The following is a 26,091-nucleotide window of genomic DNA, read 5'->3' on the forward strand; positions in this document are numbered from 1 at the left end:
AGCACGGGCAGTCCCAGGGTAACCCGTCCCTAGATCCTGGGGGAGCTTTCTGGGTAAAATGTCAGTACCTAGCAGCGTGTGCCCAGGGCAGGGCAGTCACCTCCTTCACAAGGTGTTTTCTCTCAGCACGTCTGCCAGGACAGTGTGCAGGCACTCAGAGAACTCAGATGTGTGCCTCTTTGCCCTGGTGTAGTTGCCTTTTGTGCGTACTGAAGTCACCAGGTATCCACTTAGTGATGGTGTGAGTGTGTATGTGTGAGTGTGTGTGTGAGCGTCTGTGTGTGTGTGTGTGTGTGTGTGTGTGTGTGTGTGTGCTATTAGAAGGGCTTACAGACTCTGTCTTTCCAGGCTCATCTTGCAGAGGGAGAAGCACTTCCATTATCTGAAAAGAGGCCTCCGACAACTGACCGATGCCTACGAGGTAAAAAGTTCTGGGGACCTTTCTGTCGAGCACTGGGCGTCCTCCTATCTGAGCACAGAGGCTGTTAGTCTTCACCTGTTGCAGACACCCATCGCGTCACGTGGCTCTGGCAGGAACCACGCTGCTGTTTCAGAGCGGGGACTCTGCTCATGAAAGGGCTGAATAAAGTCCCCTCCCTCCTGGTTGGTCTGTAGAGCTGATGGGACAGCCTAGATGGGCTGGGGGTCTCCATCATTTGTCGACAACGTGCTTTCTGCTGACTCCCTTGACATCTAGATCAAGTCAGTCACCCTGTCGTCCCCACACCTTGACCCTGTAAAGCTGATCCAGTCTGTCTTGGCCAGAGGACCAGTACTTGGATCCTAGAGGACACTAAACACAGAGTGAATCTTAAAGCATGGTACTAAGAGCCGTGAGATTCATGGAAGAACCCCAGAACTGTGGCGGGGGTAGGAAAGGCTGTGACCAACACAAAGGGAAGCTCTGCCTTTAATTGGCTTTTATTTCAGAGTTCTGTATTTGATTTTTTGTGGAAGGGTTTTCCAAGTCTCAGAGGCAACCTGAGTAACACAGCCTACACCCCAACTCTGACATTTACTTCCTTTATAATCTGGGAACAAACTGGTCTTCCTAGACCTCCTTTACTTTAAGTAGAACTGGTGGCTGGTACCACCACCTGCCCTGTCCAAGTGTCTGACTTGAAGTAGGATTGAGGTCTGTCCACACATCACCTCCAGAAGCCTTTGCCCAGTCTCCATCCACACTCCTCCCCCTCCTCCTCCCCCTCCTCCTCCTCCCTCCTCCTCCCTCTCCTCTTCCCCCTCCTCCTCCTCCCTCTCCTCCTCCCCCTCCTCCTCCTCCCTCTCCTCCTCCCCCTCCTCCTCCTCTCCCTCCTCCTCCCCCCTCCTCCCCCTCCTCCAGGTCCTCAGTGCTATTTGTGCTCACGGCAGCACTTAACAGGTGTGTGTGCATAGGTTTGCCTTGTTCCAGAAAGACATGGGGCACCTTAGGCTCAGCGTCTACAGCCTCTTTCTCTAAGATAGTCGCTCCGATAGTCTATGTGCTGAACACCCCAAGACGCAGAACCAATCTCCGTTATTACCATGCCCCAATGTCTATAATGCTTGATACAAGTAGACACCAAGTATTTGCTGAATCTGTAAATGAGTGAATTCAAGAAGATGATGTGTTTCCTGGGAAAACAGCAGCATTTAACTTCCCTGTGTCTAAGTTTTCACTCAGACTTGCTTGGCCACCTGCAGGGAAGGGACCCGTTGGGTTCAAGGCTTGTTTTCTATTATCCTTTTGTCACAGAGGGACATTTCATCTCCTGGTTAAGGCCACAAAGCAAAACATCCTTCATTTACTGATTGTTGTCCAAGCAAGGGTACCTCCTCCCCTTGCTCGGCCGTAGGGACTGAGACAGATAAAGCCTTGTCCACAGGATCTTGGAGTGACTGAGTAAAGGGTGTGTTCTCTCCTCGCCCTTCTTCTCAGTGTCTGGACGCCAGCCGCCCCTGGCTCTGCTACTGGATCCTGCACAGCTGGGAGCTTCTGGATGAACCCATCCCCCAAGTAGTGGCTGCAGAGTGAGTCTGGCTTTGGGGGCCCTGGGGTGTTCTCTGGAATGACATCTTGGATTTGAAATTCCTTCCGTCCCTGTTTTATTAGCTGTAAATGGGGAAGAAAGAGTGTTACAAAGAAACCCTTGCCCTTCCCTTGACCTCCAGCAACTTCCAGAAACTCCTCCACTCCAGCGTGAGCTGGTGGGTGGAACAACTCTTTGAACTCCAGAGGAGTTTTGTTTTTTTCTGTGGCCTTTTCTCTCTCTCTCTCTCTCTCTCTCTCTCTCTCTCTCTCTCTCTCTCTCTCTCTCTCTCTCTCTTTCTTTTCCTCCTCCTCCTCTTCCTCCTCCTTCTCCTTCTTCTTCTTTTTTCTTTTTTTTTTTTTTTTTTTAAAGAAAGTGTCTCTGTGTAGCCCTGGCTGTCTTAGAACTTGCTATGTAGACCCAGCTGGCCTCGAACTCACAGTGGTCTACCTGCTTTCCTTAAACACCTCCATGGAGGTGTAGTGCCTGGGGACAGACCAGCTCTCCCCAGGACTAGAGGGTCACTGCCTTGGTGCACCAATGGCATGACTCACAGTTCCCGTAGACCTCCGACTGATGACTGGACTTGTAAGCAACTTAGATGTGTCCCAAGCTGCTGGTGCAGATGGCAGGGTGAGGTGGCGCCTCATGTTCATCACAACCCTATCTTAAGGGGAAAACAAACCAAACCAAACCTCATCGTGTTGGGAATACCCGAGACAGGAAAGCACAGCCAGGAGCTGCGCCTGAGGGGTTTCCTGACAGTGCGTCCTTTTGGCTTGTGCGCCTCCACTCCCTTGTACTCCCAAAGGTGAGGAGTTTGGGACGCAAGGATCCCAAGCCAGGTTTGTTGTTCCACAGCAGAAGATGGCAGCTGAGCCACGGCTGGTGGAGGCTTGCTAAAGCCCTCCCTAGTCCCAGAGCCCCTGCCTCGGTCACATTGTCAAGTCGGAAGAACAGAACTTACATTGTCTCATTCATTCTCTTTCACAATAATCTCTCATTCTTGCCTTCCTGGGAAGGGTGTCTTGTGATGAATGTCGATGGAGAAGATAATAAAGAATTAAGCCATTAACCCCTAGAATCCATGTTTCTGAGGCAGAGGGAAAATATGCATTTTTTTTTTTTTTAATCCAAACATTGCAACAAGCCTGCTTGCTTCCAGCCCTGGAAGTGGAGTTGGACAGAGTTTCTGCAGTAACAGGAGTTTAATTGTCAAAATGAAGGCTCCTGTGTTTTTGAAATACCAGTTGGGGGTTGAGAGTTGTTTGGGAAGCCCCCCCACCCAACACCCACACTGTCAGGATGCTAGACTAGGAAAGATGCATATGAGACAAGGGAGGGGGGTGGAGGATTCGGTGAGAGATGCATGGAGGCCCGAGAGAAGGCGGCACAGAGCGTGTGACGTGTACAGACAAGACAGGGCCCCTGCAGTGCAGAGCTCAGGTCACTGGCAGCTTTTTTCTAGGTTGTATAGATGGTCTTTTTTTCAGTGTGGCTTATCTGAGGATGTCAGTGTCACAGCTGCTTTTGTGGCAATACCAGATAGGAAGAGAGGGCCATGTGAGATGGCTCAACAGTCACCTGCTTCAATGTGTCATGACCTGAGTCTGACCTGGGACACACATGGTGGAAGGAGAGAACCGGATGGGAAGAAGGGCCCCTTTAAAGGGTCTTTCCTAGTGAGCAGCATCAGTAGTAAGAGATGCTTTAAAATTTACTGGAAGTTTAAGTGGATTAATTGCAGCATAGTACATACAATGAAATATTCAGCCATTTAAGGTTTTTCATATTTGTGTAGATTTGCATCTAAGAATGTATGTGTAAAGGGATATGATGTGAAAACAGATAGTTAAGAAGATTCAGCTTTTATAGACCAGGAGCATAGATGGGAGGCTAGGTGTAGTGGCACACACCTGTAATCCCAGCGCTCAGAAGGACAAAGCAGGAGGCTTGCCTAGAGTCTGAGGCCAGCCAGGCTGTATCAGTAAGACCTCTTATAAAGGGTTGTGACTGTAAAACAGTGGTGCAGAGCTTGCCTGGCATGGTGGAGGCCTGGATTTGATCCCCTACAGTGCCCACCTACCCCCACACCAAAGGGGAAAAAAAAACAAACAAAAAATATTATGATTATGCATAGAAAAAGAAAACAAAACAAAACACCCCAGAAAGTTACGTGTGCATTTGCTGCAGTTCAGTCTGGATAGTGAGATTGAAAATGATTGTAATTTTTGAGCTGGGCATGGTGGTACACCCCTTTAACTCCAGCACTCCAGAGGCAGAGGCAGAGGCAGGTGGATATCTTTGAGTTCCAGGCCAGCCTAGTCTACATAGTGAAGTCGGGGACAGCCAGAGTTACATAGTGAGACCCTGCCTCAAAAACCAAAAACCAACAAACAAAAACACCCCCAAAACAAAAAAGTCATTACATTTTTTTCATCTCTAAGCTTATTTGCATTTTCTACAGTATATCTTTATTTTTTTATAATTGCAAGAATGTTTTAGCTAGGCTTGTTTTTAATACCAGCACCTGGGGAGGCAGAGGCAGACAGATTGCTGTGAATCTTGTAACCAGCCTGGACTATACAGGGAGTTTCAGGTTAGTTAGGGCTACACAGTGAGACCCTTTCGTCCCCTCCCTCACAAAAAATGGATATTTTGGAAATAGCCAATTTGTCCCAATAATTAATGGTCAAGAGTTTGTTTTAGAACTGCCTTGAAAGCATTTATGCATGGCTCTTTTGAGCATTGATTTAATAAACATTATTTTTGTTTTTTAATTTATTTCCAGTTTTAGAGACAGGTCTTACTTTGTAGACAGAAACTCACTATGTAGGCCAGGCTGACCTCAAACTCATGGTAACCTCCTGCTTCAATCTCTGAGTGCTGGATTTCAGGTAAAAGCCACCCCAGCCGACTTGCTTTAATGAACTTTAAAGTCCAGTTTTAGGGAGTGAATCTAGGACCTTGTGCATGCTGGTAAGTGTTCTATCATTAGACTGTATCCCCTAGCTTGACTTAGTGAGTGAGTATGTGTGTACAGGTCTCATGCTTGCACAGCAAGTCTCTTACCCCTGAGCCATCTCTCCAGCCCATATATTTTTATTTTGTTATTTTTAGTGTGTGTGTGTGTTGTATGGTGTGTATATGAGAGTGTAGATCTCTGGTGTAGGCATACCTGCACCATGGGGCATGTGTGGAGGTCAGAAGACAGCTTTTGGTAGTCGGTTCTCCACTTTGTTCAGACAGAGTTTTTTTTTCCCCGTTTCTGAGGCTCAGCACACTCCAGACTGGTTGGCCCAGGAGCTTCCAGGTGATTCTGTCTCCACCTCTCATCTCCATGTGGGAAGGCTGGGATTATGGGTTTGATTCCCCACATCTAGCTTTTCACTGTCAGTCTTGTGTGACAAGTGCTTTTACACACTGGACTTTCTCGATGGTCCCCAATGAACTGTTAAATGACTTAAGACTTTTAGATAATAATGCTGCATTTTTGTCTTGTGCTTAGCAGCAATTAATTGATAATTCAGATAATATTTAAGATCAGAGCCTAGGAGCTCTGACTGGGAGGAAATAACTATTTTTGTTATATCCAAAGAAATCTTACTGGCTTTTGCAAAAATGTGTGGATTGCTTTTTTCAGACTGCCTGAACTAGGATAATGCCTTTTCATTTATTTATTTTATTTTTATATTTTGGTTTATCCTTTTATTCATTAATATACTCAAATGTTGACTCCCTACATTTTGAAAGACATTTTAAAATTTTTTTTTCTTTTTTTGAGACAGTGTCTCTATGTAGTCCTGGCTGTCTTAGAACTCACTTATGTAGACCAGGCTGGCCTCAAACTCACAGAGATAGATCTATTTCCTCTGCCCCCTGAGTGCTGGGCTTTAAGACAAGTGCTTGAAAGATGTATCTTAAAAATTAATTTTAGAAAAATAAAAATCAGGGTTGGAATGATAACTTAGCCATTAAAGGCCCAACCAAAACCTCAAGAGAAATGATAATTTTAATTCACATGCTGTAGGAGATTGCAGTTAAAGAAAGACTTTGATTCTTGTGGATTTTTATTCTAAATTTTTTTGTTGTTATTGTTTTTGTTTTGTTTTTCAAGACAAGGTTTCTCTGTGTAACAGTCCTAGCTGTCCTAGAACTTACTCTGTAGACCAGGCTGGCCTCAAACTCGGAGATCTGCCTGTCTCTGCCTCCTGAGTGCTGGGATTAAAGGTGTGCTCCACCACCTCCTGGCTTAAAATTTTTATTGTTTGAAATAATTTTTAAATTTTTAAGTTAAACATAATCACATTATTTTCCTTCCCCCACCCCTCTGTGTCCTCTCCGGCCCACCCCTCCCTTATTCCCTCTCAGGTCTGCAGCCTCTTTTCATTTATTCTGCACAAGGAAAGGAAACACTTTCAGTTGTGGTCTGCTTTTCCCTCCTACCATAAGGTGACCTTGCAGGCAGAGAGCCCGCTCTGGAGTTTTAATATTTCCCTGTCCTCGGCCCCGTGCCACCTGCGTTCAGCACATACACAGCCTACACATGTACAGAGGTTTCTCTCTCTAGCTTATTTGTTTAGGAAACAGCATAAGCCAGACTCCCTCTAGTGGACAGAACCACTTTGTTAACTTCTCTACAGGTCTCAGCTGTTTGAAGAATAGCAAATTCAGAGGTGGGGATTTGGATTGCCTCTCATAAGAGGTTATACATAAATTTATTTGTGTGCCTACATAAAATAAATGAATAAGGAGTTTGGAGCAGAACACTTGCTTGGCTTAATGATTTTAGCATTGTAGGAAGTACTTTAATGTGGTCCCCATTCTTAGTTATTAACAGCTACTTCAGTGAAGCACACAGAGCAGAGTGAAACACACAGAGAGCCCATGTACTGTTAAAATTAGGCTTTTAGGTCCAGGATGTCGCTCGTCTGATAGAGCACTTGCCTAGCGTGCAGGAGGCCCTACCTAGGTTCAGCCTCGAGTATTGCAAAAACTGGTTGTGATGATACACACCTGTAATCCCAGTCCTGAGGAGGTAGAGGCAGGAGGATCAAAAATTTAAGATTATCCTTGGCTACATAGTGAGTTTGAGGCCAACTTGGGCTTCAGGAGACACTGTCTGCAAGGATGACCTGAACTTCCGGTCTGCCTTCCTTTCCCTTCCAAATGCGAAGATCACAGGCTTGTGCCACCATGCCATGTTTTGTACGCTGCTGGGACTGGAACCCAGAGCTTTACGTATGCTAAGCAAGCACTCTACCAAGTGAGCTGCAACCACAGCCCCTCCTTAAAATTTAAAGTTAAAACATAAGTGGTCTGATGACATCATACCGAGTCACCTGTCTTCTGGGTGCTTTTCTGGGCCAGGTTCTGCTGGTGTCTAGTGGGTAAAGGTCAGGGAGGTCACTAAATACCTTTGCAGGATTAAGTCTTGAAACAGGAAACTGTCCGTGTCAGTCCTGCCAGTGTAGAGAAACCCTGCTCTAAATAACTCCCTTTAAACTTGACCATGCTTCCCAAAGAGCCGCCTTCCAGATGGGTGTGCTTAGCCGAGACTCCGGGTAGCTCTAGCCTCCTAGAACCAACAAGAGACGGAGTTCATCCTTCCCCTGTTCACGGTTGGACTCCATAGCCGAGGCAGTGCCCTCTGTTACATTGAGATACAGCTGTTTCATAGAATGACCTCTGGAAGAATCACTGCTGGAAGAAGCTAGGGATTGCCACTCAGAAGCATTTGCTGTTCCTCCTGAGCCATCCTGTAGATGGGTGACTGCTCCTACTCCCTACTCCAGTCGTCCTCGTAACTTATTCCAGGCCTGTGGTCTCTGCGGTCACCTATTCTGGTGCTGAAGTCTCTTCTGTTTTGTTGGTTTTTATTTTGGTACTATTTTTATTTAGTTTTGGGTGCTGGAGATTGCACCTTTGTACTCGCCGGGCAGTCTACCCCCTTCCCCGTCCCCCAGCAGAAATGTTTTTAAAGTCTAAGCTGAGTTGTTCTTACTCCAGACAAGCCTCACTCTGTAACTGACTTGAGTTTGTGCAGAGTCCTTTGAATGCATGAAGTGTGTAGCCGGGCGTGTCCTCCTCGCTATTTGTCCATAACAGTAATCCTCTAGTGGTTTGTTCCCTATCCAGCCCTAGCATTCTTAAAAAATATTTAGCTATTTTCACAAGTATAATCTGAACTCCTCTTAGTTGGAAAATGGAGGCTAGGGCGCCAGAGGCAGTTCTCAGCGGGGCTGTGTTGACCCTTTGACAAGGATACTTCATTGTTGATTATCCGTGTCTCACAGGCCCTGACCGCTGGGCCTTTCCCTTCTGTGTTCCTAGTCGTTCCTGATCCTGTATTTACATGCTTCCCCCCTCACAGGGCTGACCCCGGTGTGTTATTTGCTGGTTGAACCTGCCTCATTTGTTTTGTTCTTACTGGTCTCTGATTTGCTTTCCTGTTGTTTTACATTATTTGCTAATTTACATAGTTTTGAATCCTTCGTTCCCATTGGTGACAGTTTCCTTCTGACTTATTTAGTCTAACCATTACTACAAGTTCGATAGGGCCGATTTATGAGGCCAGCAGTAGGGCCAGTGAGATGGTTCAGCAGCTAACGTGTTTAGCACAGAAGTCTGACGACCTGAGTTTGATCCCTGGAATCCCTGTAAAGCTGGAAGGAGGGAAAAGTACACAAAGTTATCCTCTGCCTTCCACATGTCTGGAACCCCATCATACATACACATACTTACATTATAATAAATGAAATTAAATTTAAAAAACTAAGGCCAGAATACTCTTCCCTTGAACTTGATTCTCTTACAAGTTTTACGTTCTCTGTAATGGTTGAATGCCAGAGAAGCAATGTTCAATAGAACGTCCCACAATAATGGGAAGGTTCTGGGACGTATGTGTGACCCAATATGGTCGCCATTAGCTAAGCACAGTTACCGAGCCTTTGAAATGTGGCTTGTGAGACCAAGGAGCTGAATTTTTTATTTTAATTAATTTGAATTAAAATTTAAGTTGCCTGTTGGACAGGACAGATGTTTCTAATTGATTTTCACAGTGTGGTTCTCAGGCCAGCAGCATGGTCATCCCAGGGACTTGTTAGAAGCACAGAATCATCTGGATGTGGTGGTTCAGTCATGGTAATTCCAGTACTTAGGAGGCTGAAGCAGGAGAATTGCTGCAAGTTCAAGGCTAGCTTGGCCCATGTAGTGAGTTGCAGGCCAGCCTGGCTACAGAGGGAGATCCTTTAAACAAAACGAAACTAAGCTGGACATGGTAGTGCACGGCATGGATCTCAGCACTCAGAAGGCAGAGGCAGGCTTATCTCTGTGAGTTCAAGGCCAACCTGGTCTACATAGTGAGATATAGGCCATCTGGAGTTAAATGGTGAGACCTTGTCTCAAAAACAAAAACAAAAACAAAAACAAAAAAAACCCAGCAAAACAAAACTAAACCAAACCTAAGACGCACAGGTGATGTACACACTAAGTCTAAGAAGTAATGGTTCTTGGGTGAGCATTGGAGTCACACAGAGAGTCAAAAACCTGCCACCTTTCTCTGCCCTCAGCGATTCTGATTGAATTGGTATTAGGTATGGCTTGGTTGTTGGGTTTTAAAAAATACCCCTCAAAGTAATTCTAATTGTGTGGCAAAGATGGATGGTACCCAGCGTTTGTGGGTATCCGAGTCACCTGGGCTCTGGTAACAGTACAGACTCGACTCAGTCAGCCCAGGTCTTGATTCCTCCACCGATTTTGGTGCATCCTTCGTGTCCAAGGGGGTTTCCCTTTGCTGGTCATTGCTATGTAAACTGGGATGCAAAACTCCTCCTAAAACAGCCCCGACCTGTACCAGTGTCTGCAGCCCTCGTCTGTGGCGTCTCTGAAGGGATGCTTTTGGGAACACTGGGCGTTGTCACAGAGCTTCCTAGTTGCTGTTTTATATTAGCTTGTCTTTAAGTGGTCCCCCTTTCCGAGAGGCCACAGTATCGTTAATATTTTGGTTTTTAAAGTTGCTAAGAAGTCTGCTCACGACAGCTTGTCACTTCCCAGTCAGTTTGTGTGCTCCTGAAGGTGCAAGCTGGAAAGCCGCGGGGTCGGAATGTTCTGTAGTACGGCAGGGAGAGGCACAAGGGAGCCCCAGCTCCAGTTCCCTCACTCAGCCTCATGGCAGTCAGCTGAGGGAGGTTGGCTTGGAGCCAGGGCAGCAAGGTGTCTGGAACATTGAGATCCCCACTCCTTCCGGACCACAGGCCACCGTGTCAGGAGTGTTACAGGCTATTACAGGATCTATCTTAGGAGCTGGAGAGGAAATGGATACCAGATGACTCTTCAGTCTGTCTTTTGTGTTTTGTTGTGTTTTTGAAGGTCTTACTCTGTAGTTCAGGCTAGCCTGAACTTTCTACATAGTTACGGCTGGCCTCAAACATAAAGCAGCTCTGTATGGAGGCACACGTGTAATTGCCGCACTTGGAAGGCTGAGACAGGATTCCGAGATCAAAGTTAGGCCAGGCTGCATAGTGATGCCCTGTCTTAAAAGATCAAAAGAAAGGTCTTGTGTGGTGCTGGCATTGAACTCAGGGGCTTGTATGTATGCTCCATCACTGTATGTTTCCAGCTCCAGGCTGTTGAGTTTTTGGTTTTTAGATTCATTTTTATTTTATGTGTATGAGTGTTTTGCTTACATGTATGTCTGTGCACCATGTGTGTGCCTGGTGCCCACAGAGGCCAGAAGAGAATCACATCCCCTGGAACTGGAGTTACAGACCGTTGTGAGCAGCTGTGTTGGTACTGGGGATCGAACCTGGGTCCTCTGGAAGAGAGTAACAAGTGCCCTTAACCACTGAGCCATCTCTCCTGCCTACCTGCTGAGTTTTATATTAGTTAATCCTTTTTTTGTGTGTGTACAACAGGAAGCTTCCAGGCGGCAGCTAGCCTTTGTTAGGAACTGTTATTAGCTGTTTATTTCTGGCTATTCCAAGAGGAGAGAGGTGGCTAGGCGGTTAAGAGCACTCACTGACTCATGTTCCAGAGGAACCGGGTTCAATTCCCAGGTTATCCAGAGTCTAATCATACCAGGCTAAGAAAAAATAAATAATTAAACAAATAAATAAGTAAATATTTCTGGATATTCCATAAGAATTGACCATGAGTTGGAAAATCTATAAAGAGCAAACTCAACTTATGAAAATTTTTCTTTAAAATGTGCTCTAGAATTTCTTCCTTCTCTGACGATAAAGCCTGGTTTCAATCCTTCTGTTGCCTGCAATAGAAACTTAGGTGTAAGCAGGAGTGAGTGGGTATCGTCTTAACCTGTGAAGACAAAAATGGCCAGTCAGTATCATTCTCTGTGCTGTACCTGTCTACGTAATGGAAAGCCTGAAATAAAAAAGAGCTGTGTATGATGGCTCACACCTCTAATCATAGCACGTGGGAGGTCGTAGCAGACAAATTGCTGAGTTCATGGCCACACTGGGCCACAGAGAGAGTCCCTGCCTAAAAAATAAATGAATGAATGAATGAATGAATGAATGTAAAGATCGGGTCTGGGATGGAGCTTAGTTGTTGGAGTGTTGCCTCGCATACATGAGGGCCTGGGCTTTGATCCCAGCACCTCATAAACCACATCTGTGATCTGAGTCCTGACAAGGCGGAGGCAGGGGGATCAGACAGTTCAAGGTCAGTCTCAGCTGCATAGCAAGATCGAGGCCGGCCTTGGATGCATGAGACCCTGTCTGAGAAAGAGTGGACATGTGCCTCTGTGGGAACTAGCCCTTCCATCTCCCTGGCAGCAGAGAAGAAGCAGTTGGTGAGACGATGGGTTTAAGGTTGCATGTCCGCATGTCTTTATGTACGTGTGTGAGTCATAAAACTAGAAAGATCCTGAGACGGAAGGAAGAGAGCTTAAGGGAAAGGAGAAAGACAACACTGGGCATGTGATGTGGAAACAGAGGGTGTTAGCTGGGCAAAGGGAGGATGGTGGGGAGGACGGTAGGGAGGACAGGGGGTAGGGGGGAGAGGACGGTGGGGAGGACAGTGGGCGGGGAGGACAATTAGCACAAAGTCTAATGATGTATAGGCTGCAAATGTCATAACGACACCCATCATGTTGTGTGCTAACTTTTAAAAATTAATTTACAAAAAGAGTTTTTTTTTTTTCATTCTTTTTTTTTTTTTTTAAGATTTATTCATTTATTATGTACACAGTGTTTTGCCTGCATGTATGCTTGCAGGCCAGAAGAGGGCACCAGATCTCATTACAGATGGTTGTGAGCCACCATGTGGTTGCTGGGAATTGAACTCAGGACCTTTGGAAGAACAAGCAGTGCTCTTAACCTCTGAGCCATCTCTCCAGCCCCAAAAAGAGTTTTAAAAGTGTTGTGTAACCACTTCTGTGTTGGAACATATCCTTTGGGGCAAACTGAAGCCATGTGACTGGGCCGTGGTCACTTGTATTTGACTAAGAATAAACTATTTCTCATTTTAAAAAGAAAAAAGAAAGAAAGAAAGAAAAAGAAGGGAGGAAATAAATAACAAACGATATAAAACAGCCCAGAAAGAAGGCCTTGACCACTCTGAAAGCCATGCTTGTCAGGAGGCCTCTTGGGTGGAGGTTTTTCCTAATAGGAAGGCTGGGACCTGAGAGTTGTAGGGGAGAGACGCTATTCCGGGGCTGTCCTGATCGGGCTCTTCCTGGAAACCGTAGAGGACCCTGCCCAAGTAAAGGCTCTCTTGATTTCATCCAAAGCAAAAGTGTAACTGATGCCATCCATGCCCAGCAGCAAATCCTCCAGGAGCCGATGTCCTTCTTGAGGAGGAAACTGGAGCCTCTGTAGTCTAGCGTGAAAAAGTCACAGACCTTGTGATGTGCGTCAGGATGCCTGTCTTAGGTCCCTTTGCATCGCCATGATAAAATGCCCCGACAAAAGCCACCTCAACTCTTTCTGCTGTCTTTCCACGCCGCTCTAACGGTGCTCATGAATGTCCTGGCTGATGCTCTTAAAAGCATCAACAATGCTGAAGAGAGAGGCGAACGCGGGTCCTTCTCAGGCTGTGCTCCAGAGTCATTGTCTGGCTCCCAAGTGTGATGATGAAGCACGGTTCCTTAGGCAAGTTCGAAATCACCACCGATCAGAGAGCTGGTAAAATCCCTGTAACCTCACAAGGAGGCTGAAGTGGGGGGCGAGCAGCCCAGACCTGACGTGCAGCTCAGAGACCTAGAAAAATGGCAGAACAGTGCCGTCAGTTTGGTTTCGTTGTGCCAACAACCTCAGCTGGCATCGTGGGCTGTGCAGCAGCAAGACAAACGCACACAGGAGGGAAGAACACTGGGATGCTTCTTCTAGGGGTGTAAAACACATGTGTAAATACAGTGCCTCGGTGGAAAAACAAAATGAAAGAAGAGGAAGGAAAAAAAGCAGCTTACGGGAGGAAGGGTTTGTTGGGGTTAAAGCTCCAGGGGTGTAGTCCTTCAGAGCAGGGAAAACATCGTGGCAAGAACAGGAAACTGGTTTCATGTGTACACTCAGAAGGCGAGAGAAGGCACAGGAAGTACACCTCGTTCAGGACCCACCCAAGTCCCAGCTTCCTGCGAGGTTTTACCTCCTAAAGGTTCCACAAACAGCGCCACCAGCTGGGGAGGCAGTTTCAGCTAAGTGGGCCTCTGGGTGCCGGGGGGCCTTTCACATTCAAACCCCAACAGTGCCCTCTCGCGCCGTCTGCTCCCCCCGCCCCCCAAGATGGAGCGGACTACACTCAAAACTGGCTTCTTCCCAGAACTGGTGGTGGGAACAGAAAGATGTTGCCTGCCAGGGCTCCGGGGACAGTGAGTGAGAAAGCGTGTTCATGGGCCCGGGAAATGCACGTGGACCAGTGACTAGCGTGAAGAGTGAGGTGAGCCCTGAGCCAGAGGCAGAATCCAAAGGTCCCCAGAAGAGCAGACTGTAATGCTACAGATCCAGGGCGACAAGTTTAGTGAAAAATAAAGAGAAAGATTTGTCAGGAAGCATGAGACTGCCCCAGGTCTGTGAAAGGTTTCCTCCCATCCTCACGCCAGAACAAGAGAGACGCTTAAATAAAAGACCGTGGAGTGTGCCCAGAACTGGATAAAGAGTTAAGTCTTTTGGGTGGTTGTAGTCAAGTGGCAAGGAGGGGATTTTCACCCCTTTGAAAGCAGGGGGATGAGTAGAAAAGGTGGGAATTGCAAAGGCATCTGATATTTGGAAATGAGTGCCGTCTAACTTTGTCTTTCCCCTTGGCCATGTACCTAGCGTGTGTCAGTTCCTGGAGCTGTGTCAGAGTCCAGAAGGTGGCTTTGGAGGGGGCCCTGGGCAGTACCCACACCTTGCACCCACATACGCAGCTGTCAATGCGCTGTGCATCATCGCCACGGAAGAAGCCTACAACGTCATTAACAGGTAAAGCTGCAGGCAGGGGGGAGGAGGGGCCAGCATGGACGGGGGCGGGGGGACACGATGACACAGACTCGGGAGGGTTCCACCTCCTCTGCCGCACTGACTGACCACATCCCACTTCTGCCCTCTCTCCACTGTTCTCAGAGAGAAGCTTCTTCAGTATTTATACTCCCTGAAGCAACCCGATGGCTCTTTTCTCATGCACGTTGGAGGTGAGGTGGATGTGAGGTGAGTGGGACAGTTGCCTCCATGGCTTCTGGAATGTACCTATTCTTAGAGCAGCTAAGCCCCGAGAAACATGGCACACTGCTGCTTTGTCCCATAGACTGATATGCAAATGTTGTGTCCCTGGTTCAGTGTCATGGTGTTAAGGTCCTCCAGTGTCGTCTTAGCTTCTTTTATGTAAATGTCAAAATATGAGTTGGATAAAAACAAAATCAAATGCTTTAAGTTTAAATACAAAATACATTTGTTCAGTGTAAAATAGTTTAATGTAGGTAATTACACAATGTATTATAATCTTTTACCTCTTGGAGAAGCAAGCCTAGAGTTGAGTCTAAATACTTTCTGGTTGCATTTGATTAAATCCCGAAGGTGCGGAACATCCAAGGCACGTGAGAGTTCCCCTGTGGGGTGCAGAGTGCCTTGTGGGCCAGTAGACTGCAATGTAGTGGACTTGAACTAACTACTTGTTACCTATTGGCTCAAACCTAGTGTTTTACTCAAGAAGTGTATCTGGCCAGGTGTGGTGGTCTGTGAACATGATCTCAGCTCTTGGGAGGTTAAGGCAGGGGGGTCAGAAGTTCAAGGTCATCCTTGGCTATATCATGAGTTCAAGGCTAGCCTAGGCTACATGACCCTGTCTGAATTATAAAGAAGAAAAGGGAAAAATAAATATATTCATTACACTAGCAAGTAGCTTCCTGACCTGTGGACAATCCACCTATGAGGCATGTAAAGTTTACGGAATAAGTGATTTCTCAAGTGCAGTGGATCATTGAGATTGTATATCATTTAGTCTGGGAGAAATACATTTTTGGGAGGAGGTTAAGCTTTTATATCAGAATGACAGAGATATCTTTTGTGTGTGTGTGTGTGTGTTGTTTTATTTTGTGACGGGTCTTACTATGTAGCCCTGACTGGCCTGGAACTTGTTACGTAGACCAAGCTAGCCTTGAACTCCTGGAGATCCGCCTGTCTCCCCCCAGTGTCTGGCCTCATGGTGGATTCTTGAACGTGTTTTTCACAGTGATGTGCTAGCTGTGTAGCTTTTGGCATAAGTGTTGCACTTTTGGCATGGGTAACACGATGTCTTCAGAAAAGCCAACCAGGAATCAGTGAGATGGCTCACAGGTAAAGGCATTTACCTCACCAGCGTGGGGACCCAAGTTCCGTTCCTGGTAGAAGGGTGAACAGACCACACATGTCCTGGAGTAGGTGAACACCCCACTTGACATCATAGACACACGATGAAAATAATTGTAAACAATTTTAAAGAAAGCAGGCCAACCAGATAGGCCTTGTTTGCCTCCTACAAGGCACTGCAGCCGAGCTCTGGAAACCCAGGTCTGTTCTGAAGTCCTGAGCAGTTTCTCCACCAGGACCAGAAAGGAGTGCTGGAGGGTAAGTTCTGATAGCATCTGATTTCATCAAGCGACACAGTACCAGACTGTAGTGATGAAGCTTCAGCACCCCTCCAGGAGAGGGCACGCTCTCTTCAGTGGCTTTTGTTGTCGGTTCTTTCCTGGGTACTTGACTCTGCTGTCAATCTGCTTTGTCTGAACCAGGCATGGAAACTTCCTTGCCTGCCTTGACATGCAGCCAGAGCTCAGCTAGAGGCTGCACTGCTGTTAGAAAGTGGTGGGCAGTTTGCAAGGCAATCTAGTTTTTGATAATTAATTGAGCGGGATGTGGTGGCGCATGCCTTTAATCACAGCACTCGGGAGGCAGAGGCCAGCCTGGTCTACAGAGTGAGTTCCAGGACAGCCAGGGCTACACAGAGAAACCCTGTCTTGAAAAACCAAAAATAAAATAAAAATAATGAATAAATAAATAGAAAAAATAAATTGGAGTTGGGCATGGTAGCACACACAGAATATCCAGTATTCAAGAGGCTGAGGCAGGAGAGTAGTGAGTTCAAGGTCTGCCTGGCCTACACAGAGAAACCCTATCTCAAAACAACTGGGTGTGGTGGCACGTGCCTTTCCTCCCAGCACTGCAGAGGCAGAGGCAGGCAGGTCTTTTTCTGTTTTTTCACTCATATATGCTAGACAAATGCAGGCAACTTCTGTCAGTTTGATGTGTTCTATTAAGGAGCACCTGGCCATAATCCTCTCCTACCATCGTCATGGGACCCCTCTGCCATTGAGCTCATGGTTGTTCTTTGTCCAGTGGATGAAAGATTTGACTGACAGACCAAACCTGTAGATGTCTTCCAGTTTTCTTGGAGAAGAGCTGAGAGTTCTACATCTGAATTGGCAGCCAGCAGGAAGAGATTGGCTTGGGCTTCTGAGACCTCAGAGCCCGCCTCCTTGTGATGCACTTCCACACCTCCTAATAGTGCCACTCCCTATGGACCAAGTATTCAGACAGTGAGTCTGTGCGGGCCATTCCTATTCAGACGACCACACTTAGAGATGCTGGGTTCAATACCTAGTACTGGAAAAATAAACATCCAGCTGGGCCGTGGTGGCACACGTCTTTAATCCTAGCACTCAGGAGGCAGAAGCAGGCCGATTTCTGTGAGCTACCCAGAGAAACCCTGTCTCGAAAAAGAAAAAAAAAAAAAAAAAAGAAGAGTCATTATTTATTCGTTTTCTGAATTAACTATAGAGTTTGTAGTGTCCTCTGGGGATGGAGGAGAGACAGCAGATGACAGTGCAGGATGTGTTCAAGGGCCGAGAAGTGGGTTGAATGCTACTGAATTGTAGGAGGCCTCGGGGGCAGCGGTGGGAACAGAGAGCTGGAGAGGCTCATTACGGAGGCTGGCAGGCAAGTTCTGATGGGTTTTCAGTAGGCGGTGACCTGATCTGATGTGTACTGTTAGTTCTCTGGTTGCGGTGAAGGGATTATAGTGTTCTAGTGAATGTCCTCTGGTTTCTGTGCTGGAAGGAGGGAGACACATGGAAGGCTGGTCCAGGTGGATGCTAATGACTTGGGTTAGGATAACGGTGGTGAGGGAAGAGAAAAGCAGACAGGCTTGAGAGCCGTGATGCTGGATCCGGGGAGACAGGAAGAAACGACATGAGAAGTTGTACCGTGTCCCCTCCCCGTTTCTCGGCGTGATCCAGGACTAGTGGTTTTGGTATCTGTTGTGTGACTTTCCTGGGAGTCTGTTTCTGTTCATCCCAGATAGAGAGGGCAACAACAGAGCAAAGAAGATTTCGTCCAGGCCCTGCTTGTTGAACCATTGAATTGATTGGGGTAGTTCGTAGGAGCATGGGTGACCTGGGCATCTGCAGCACTAAAAATCATGAGTGGTGGTTCACAAAAGCTGCCTCATTGGGATTCCCATCCCCAATCCTGTGTACCACCTAAACCACATGTCACTGGGTCAGGATTACATGAACCTGGTGGAGGTCAGGAAGGAGTGAGTGGCTGGAGTCTCGGGTGAAGGTCTAAAGATCCTTCCCTACCATTCTCTAACAAGGGAACATCTATTGGCTTAATCTTCTGAGTGTCACATGGGTAATCACAGATGCTCTGATTTCAAGATGACAGCAGTCATGTCATGCCTAGGTCAGGACTCTGCAATACTCCACCCCTTCTGTTTTTTTTTTTTTTTGTTTTTTGTTTTTTTTTTTTTTTTTTTGGTTTTTCGAGACAGGGTTTCTCTGTAGTAGCTTTGCGCCTTTCCTGGATCTCGCTCTGTAGACCAGGCTGGCCTTGAACTCACAAAGATCCGCCTGCCTCTGCCTCCCAAGTGCTGGGATTAAAGGCGTGCGCCACCACCGCCCGGCTCCCTTCTGGTTTTTACATACTTATATTCTGCAATGCTCCCTGAACCTTGGAGTTACATGGATGTGTGGTTATTTGCTGAGCAACAATATAGAATAATATAGAACCTAGCAATTTGACCAATTATGAGTTTCTCTAGCAACTGCTGTCCGCTATAAAAAGGTTTCTTCCATTTAGGCTCCACAGTAGCAGTAACCTGTGGATGTAATGACAAATGTCTAGAAGGTAAATTGATAGACAGATCACAACTATCTAACAAAACAATAGCAGTAGCCTTCCTGCTTGCACAGGTTTTTGCCCCTGGTTTACAGTACCAAACATAGTTTCTCTCCATGAAGAAAGTGGTTGGTTATATCTATAACAGTTGTACCATTGTTTCACTAGCAGGCACATTTTGCCTGTTATGTTGTTGGCATCAACACACAGAGTGCACAGCCAAGTAGGACTGTCAGTTTTCTCCCAGCAGCCAGGATAGTGTCTTGTGGCCCCACAAAACTCAGCCAGTGGGGAGTGAGCTTCTGGCTCAGGCCCAGCTTGATTCCTCCATCTTCTGCAAGCAGAGCATGTGGTCTTTTCAGCAATAGGGTCTTCCCATTTAGTGCTGGGGTGTAGCTGTAGTAGTGTAGCCTGTAGAGCAGGACTTTAGGGGTGTCCCTTGCCAATAACATGTAGGGAGATACCCCAACACCCAGGATACATTCAAATTCTTTAACTTGTGTTTTTCTGTTCTTTTAGATGCTTTTCCAAATCGTTAGAGAGCCTAGAGGCTAACACTGTATCATGTGCATAAGGAAACCTTTTCAAAAAGGGGAGGGGGTGGTAGGATCTCCCAATGTCCACCATTGGCTATTCCGAACATGTGAGAATAGGCTTTAGGATTTAGTGGCTAGGGGGATATTTTTTAAAACTGTTAGTGAGGTTCAAAAGGTTCTATTGCTTTCATTGGGTTCCACGTGGGCAAAATCTTCCCTCTGGGCAGACAGCCCACTTTTAGCTGCATGTCTTATCAGCTACGGCCTTGGTGTTCTTGCAGGCCTGGTCCATCTGTGCATGGAATCCATCTGGGATTATAATAGATTCTTGAGTCCATCAGCCATCTGAGGGTGTCTCCAATACAGTCATCAAGGAGCATGTCACCCTGTGCCACACAGAAGAAGGCAGTTCCACTGGGATGTCTCCCACAGACTTTGGATACTGACGTTCCTCCTGGGGGGCAGACAGCTCAGCTTCTGCTTCATGTCTTACATCAGTATTGGGGGAACACACAGTCACCATTCCAGCAGGGCTACATGCTAACCCATACCACATGGGGAAAGATGGCCACATTGGAACTGCCCCCATGGAAGGTCTCAGAACAGCTCAGCCTCGGTTGCTGTCCTGTCTACCTTAGCAGAGGCCATTGAACTGCACTCCCCCAACTCATCTTTGGTTCTATGTATCCCGTTCAGCCATTATTGTGTGCCTCAACCTGGGTGGTGGATTGTGTTTCTATTCACCCTTAGTACAGAGGGCAATAACAGACCACAGAAACAATTTAGTCGTGATAGCTGCATCACTAGAAGCCTCACCCCCGAGTCAACCTTCTACCTCCTACAATCTCTAGCACCTAAGACCATGTGCAACTGGGTCAGGATTAACTGGCAGCTAGTGTGGGGGGGTGCCCTTCAGAAAAGGAGTGGCTGGAGTGTCCCCTAAGGGCCTGATGCCCTTCCTCCTGCCTCCTCCTACACAGGAGGATTAATAGACACTGTCTTGTGAGGATCCCATTCAGTAATCACAACTGCTCCGATACAAGACCGTAGCAGCCATGTCACCCCCAGAGGACAGAATTCCACAACTGCCTTCCCTGTCACTTCTTCCACTGATGAGAGGCAGAGGACATCACAGTCCCCCCTCTCCCCCTCAGGAGGATTCAAGGGCCGCTGAAAACACTGTGGAGCCTTTGTGAGAGGCTCCAGGCCTGGAGGAAATTAGATCATACCTTCAAAGTTAACATATGGCGAATGACAACATTTGGCGCCGGCACACTTGCCCCTTGGCTGCTCTGGATGCCTCTGCTGTGCCTTTGGCCAGTGGGAGCCTGGCTGGTCCCAGTGCTGGCAGGACCGTCATGCCCATGGCTTCTGCCGAGAGTCCCGTGGAATGCCCCAGTACGTGTGGCTCCGTGTTCAGTCTATACAACTAAGACGATGGAAGCCAAGCTTTGTTTCCTTCCCTTTCATGTTCCCTCTGAGCTCTGAGAAAAAGAATTCGTGAGTAGAATTAAAACAAATAATTTTTGTCTTTCCATGCTTTGTATCTGAAAACAAACAAACCAAAAAAAAAAAAAAAAAAAAAAAAAAACAGTCTATGGATGTGTTCCGTGACGGATGGGGAGAAGATGAAAGGGTATCCTGAGAAGAATCATGGCTGAAGAATAGAATGACAAGAGTTAGCTCAGATCAAATGGATACATTTGATTTTATTTTCTTTGCTCATTTTCAGATAAGAGCTAGAAATATAGCTTGGTGGAAGAGAGTGTGCATGATATGTGCAAAGCCCGGGTTAAATCCCTAGAATTACCCTGCCCAAAAGATACGTTTCTACCTTTGCTTTTTTTTTTTTTTTTTTAAAAATTGAAACAGTGTCTCATGATCTGAAGCTTGCTGTGTACCTGAGAATGACCTTGAACTTGTGATCCTCCTGCCTCTACCTCTTGAGTGCTGAGATTACGGGCAAGCACTGCCATACCCAGTCAGACCGAGGGTTTTGTGCGTGCTTGGCAAGCACTTTACCCACTGAACCACATCCTGAGCCCTGTTCCTCCTTTTCCACCGAAATGTGTGTTTCTGTGTATGTCTGACCAAGGGCTTGAAATCAGAGCTCTTTTCTCTAGAGGCCGAAGGGTGTCTATTCCCGTCTCGTTTGTGTTGCCCAAGCAGCCATTAGGGTGTGTCTGTTGGAGGAAAGGTAGAGCTAACTTTTCACACACATCCTTAGTCCAGACAGAGGTCCCCAGTCTGCAGCAGAGAGACATCTGGATGAGTGAGAAGAGCCTCAGCAACAGCTGGATGAGCCAGTGGCCACTGTTCTCAGTCTTTGAAAAAAAGGCTGAATCTATTTTTGAGATGAATTGATAGGGTCGGTCTGCCTGTGTGGAGGCCGGGAGACTAGAATGTCATGTTCCTTCGCTGAAGCCGTGTGGTGAGCAACTCTATCCAGACAGAATGTCACACCTCTCGGAGACCCAGAAAGAATGACTGTGTGCCAGGAGCGAGATGGAATGTGACTGCAGCTGACTAGGCAAAGTGAACAGTCCACCCGAGCAGTCTACTGAGCCTTGTCCTGGCTTTTCCTCGGAGCCTAACATGTTCCCTCTGTTTCTGTCTTTCCAGAAGCGCGTACTGTGCTGCCTCAGTGGCTTCTCTAACCAACATCATCACGCCAGACCTCTTTGAAGGCACTGCCGAATGGATAGCAAGGTGGGAGAAGTCACGTGGTCCCCAGTCCTCCGAGAGCAATTGGTCAAGAAAAGCTAAAAGTCTGGAAAGAAATATAAAATTCTAAGAGATGTCTTAGGGGTTCTATGTTGTGCCCTTTACAAATACTTGAAATTAGCTGGGTGGTGGTTGCCCATGACTTTAAGCCCAGCATTCGGGAGGCAGAGGCAGGCAGATCTCTGAGTTCGAGGCCAGCCTGGTCTACAGAGCGAGTTCCAGGACAGTCAAGGCTTCACAGAGAAACCCTGTCTCAAAAAACAAAAGCAAACAAACAAACGCCAAACACTTGACATTATTTTCAGACTCTCATTAATGTGGTATTATAGTTCAGAATGGCAAAAAGCTTTGGTGAGTAGTATTGGTGGGAGTCTAAATTGACTGAGGCAGTTTGGCAGTATCTCAAAACACCCTTGCTTATGAAACCCACTAACTCTACTCCCAGAAACTCTCACCCACATGCATGGAAGAGACAAAGACTTGTTTCTAAGAGCAAAAGGCCTGAGACAGGACGGGGTGTGGTGGCCCAGGGTAGCCACACTCGGGCTGTAATCACAAGGGCATCTTCAGCCTCATCTTGAGTTTCAGGTGAGCCTGGGCTACAAAAGACCCTCTTAAAAATAAAAAACAAAAGGCATATATATGTGTACATATATATACCCATCTTTATTTTTATCAAAATAGTACTCATTCCCATGTTAATATACTGCAGTGACACCAGATGATATACTATGATCATATTTTTTTGTATAACTTTCATTTTCCTGGAGTTAGTATACATATCATGGATGTGTTTATCAGGAATTCGTCTCCAAATTCTCTACTGGTACTACAAAGTTATTCTTCATACAGTCCACCATTTTATATCATGTTTTCTTTTGTGTGTGTATTTATGCACATGCATGCATGTTTATTTGTGTGTGAGTATGTGTGTGTGTGTGTGTGTGTGTGTGTGTGTGTGTGTGTGTGTGTGTGTGTTCTGGGTCATGCCCCCCTGGAGCCCTCACCCTCCTGCTTCAGATCTAGACAGATTGCTCTCAGCTTGCTGCTCAGCAGGCATCTAGAAGCTTCCTTACAGCATGAAATTCACTTCATTTTTCTGGTTTGTTGGAACCCCTGTCTTTTTTTTTTTTTTGAATGATTATTAGTCATTTTCATAAAGCATGATACTCCAAACGTTCTCCAAAAAGGGCACCTGGAAAATGCATTTTTAAGATCCTACATGTATCTTTATTTGCAAGCCTGCTCGGTCATCTGTCTGGTGAGAGATTGATAGGTTGGCTGGTGTTAGACTGTATTTGTCTGGATTTGTAAGCATTGCTCCATCGTCTTCTGACTTTCCACATCATCATCACTGAGTCTGATTTTCCCAGTGACCACCAGTCATTGAGGACACTGTTTGTAGACTGATGGCGATGGTTTAGGGACTGAGACTAGGCACTTCGGCTCTTTGTAGTGTTCTGTTTCTCAGTTGAGATGCCCCATCATTTTATTCCTCCCCAGTGTGCTTTTCTTCACTTCCCAAGACAAGTACGTAATATATCTGCTTTCAAACCCTTGGGGGAACCAGGTGAGTAGCATGTGTCATAGCATAGCACTGCTCAGGAGTGTAAAGGCAGAAAGATGCATTGAGTCCAGGAGTTCAGGACCAACCAGTCTGGGCAACATAGTGAGACCCTGTCTCAAAAGGGTAGGGTGTGTGTGTGTGTGTGTGTGTGTGTGTGTGTGTGTGTGTGTGTGTGTGTGTAGATATGGCTCAGTTGTTAAGAGCACTGCCAATTCTTCCAGAGGATCCACGTTCAATTACCAGCACCCTCGTGGTTACTCATAACTGTCTGTAACTTGAGTTCCAGTGAATCCAATACCCTCTGGTGGCCTCCATGGACATGAGGCATTCATATGGTGCACAGGCAGGCATGTAGGCAAAACACTCATACATAAAATGTACATACATATGTAAAATAAAATCATAATTAAATAAAACTGTAAAGGCCCATGTCTAGGTCTTTTCAGCATGCAGGTAACTTGAAGTTGATATCTTGTTTTTCTGGGCGTTCCTGTGTTGAATGGCTTTGGACTGTGTCGTGGACATTGTGGTTGGTGTATTGTAGAGAATGGATTCTGTTAGGTTGCGTCAAAGCATGTTTTTGTTTTTAGCAGACAAGCCACTTAGTCAGCCTCATACTGCAAACTTCGAACAGTGCTCTGCCCTGCAGTGGGCGGCGGCTCGGATCTCAGGTCAGTTTGGATTCCAGGCCGCTCAGTTTGCCTGCTGTGTATGTCCTTTCAAGGGAGAAACTTGAGCTGAATTTGGGTTTTTCCATCTCTGACTCTCCTGGCTTGTCCTCACTTTCTAGTAGCCTGTTTCGTCCTGCTAAAGATGCTGGCTTTCTGTTAGAGTTTTAGCTGTCCCAAGACCCAGGCTGCCACTGCTACCACATGGGTACTATGGCCATCCCCTGGGCAAACCAGAAGGAACAAATGAAAGGAAAAGGAGGCTAGGGTGGTGTAGAAGGAAACCAGTTCTCCGTAGTTGTTGGCTCCAAGTTTGAACGCTCCACTGAACTCCCGGTGTCTTAGTCAGCTGGGCCTCGGAGATGTTTTGCACTGTGTAGGAGTGTCCAACCAGTTTACAGGAGGACTCACTAGCAGGACACTCACTGAACACGAGGATCTGACTGAACCAGTTTTACTGTGTATCACCAGCTTTGGGCCTAGGGCGTATTTCATTTGTTTGTGTCGACTGATGGGATGTCAAATTGTATGTACGTCTGGAATACACAGGCTTCAAGTGAGCTTGCCTGTGATGGTAGCCACAGTGCCTGCCACCATGCCAGGGCATCAAGATGCCCGGTCTCCTGGGCAGTTTTGTTTTGTTTTTGTCTTCTCTCTCCATCACCACCCATGTGGCTGTCTTGAGACTTTGAGAATCTTTATTAGTGCTGTTCAGAACCTTCATGATGATGAATCTTGGTGCGAATCATTTTCATTGTGTATGAGGTACTCAGCAGGACTCTGATTTGGAAGCATTCATATTTCAGGCCAAGAAGTCGCATTGCAGTATTTCTTTGGCAACTTCTTTATTTTAATTTTTGAAACAAGGTCTCACTGTGAACCCAAATCTGACTTTACCACCACTGGTCCTCTTGCCTCAGTCTCCCACATGCTAGGATTATAGGCATATGCCTGTGTACTCAGCTCGCTTGCCCCCTTTACAGCATCTGATTAGTAGTATTAACCTCATTTTTTCACTTTTATTTTTATTTTTCGAGACAGGGTTTCTCTGTGTAGCCCTAGCTGTCCTGAATCTCACTCTGTAGACCAGGCTGGCCTCAAACTCACAGAGATCCGCCTGCCTCTGCCTCCTGAGTGCTGGGATTAAAGGCGTGCGCCCCACCGCCCGGCTTTAAAGACTTCATCAGTTTGTTCTTAGACAGTTTTATGTATGTGTATAGTACATCCTGGCTACTGTCACCCCCCCCCCTTCCCCCGTCTCCCTTCCACCAGTTTCACACATTCATGTCTTTGTTTTGTTTTGTGACTCAGTGACTTTACCCAGGGTTGTGTGTGTAACCATGGCTTTGGGGCTCTCCACGGGAGCTTGGTGGACTCCTCTGGCTGCCCCTCCCCCAGGCTCCATCGGGTGGGAGGGGTAGGGCCCCGTGAGCCCCTCCCCTGTCCATGACTAACCCATGATGGAGCCAGTCTCGTGCAGGTCCGTTGCAGGCAAGCACAGACGCCGTGCGATCGTGACTGCAGTGGCTGTGTTCGGCCTGACAGAGCATTTCACAGCCCTTATAGTCTTCGTACCCCGCTCAGATGCTCTCTGAGCTGCAGAGGGAGTGGTTGCAATGTCCTGGCAAAGGATGAGCACTCAACATCACTTCTTCGCAGCACCTTGATCAGCCAGACATGTTTGCATTCACCACCATTAATTGAGGAAGGGGGCTTCTCTATGTTGAAAGCAGCATTCGGGGCCTTGTGTGGCAGATTGACCTAACTGTTTTTATGAAGCCCATTGAGGGTGTGTTTTCTGTCTCCTAACTTTTTCTTGTATTTTCCAAGAGATTCCCTTACTGTTTATCTTCTCATCCTTCTGTTAAGGTTTTATTTGTTAATCTTATTTTTAATTTTCCAGAATTCAGTTTTCCCCCCTGAGTGCTTATGTTTTATATTCTCAGATGTTCTGCTCAACAGTTAAGAGCACTGGCTGTGCTTTCAGAGAACCTGGGT

At 46.6% G+C, this 26,091-nt stretch overlaps 1 protein-coding gene and 1 pseudogene across 1 annotated transcript in view; both read left to right on the forward strand.

The window, feature by feature from the left end:
* The window catches only part of Fntb (farnesyltransferase, CAAX box, beta), an 83,961-nt gene that overhangs the window by 34,495 nt on the left and 23,375 nt on the right, over window positions 1–26,091 (forward strand). Inside the window, exons 3-7 of the mRNA XM_059279269.1 lie at window positions 349–421; window positions 1,919–2,010; window positions 14,282–14,428; window positions 14,570–14,653; window positions 21,757–21,843. Coding sequence (XP_059135252.1) covers window positions 349–421; window positions 1,919–2,010; window positions 14,282–14,428; window positions 14,570–14,653; window positions 21,757–21,843 — 483 coding nt within the window. The remainder of the gene's footprint in view (window positions 1–348; window positions 422–1,918; window positions 2,011–14,281; window positions 14,429–14,569; window positions 14,654–21,756; window positions 21,844–26,091) is intronic.
* Window positions 12,920–13,647, forward strand: LOC131924058 (small ribosomal subunit protein uS8-like; annotated as a pseudogene).

This window comes from Peromyscus eremicus, chromosome 14 (assembly GCF_949786415.1).
Source record: "Peromyscus eremicus chromosome 14, PerEre_H2_v1, whole genome shotgun sequence".
NCBI classification, from domain to species: Eukaryota; Metazoa; Chordata; class Mammalia; order Rodentia; family Cricetidae; genus Peromyscus; species Peromyscus eremicus.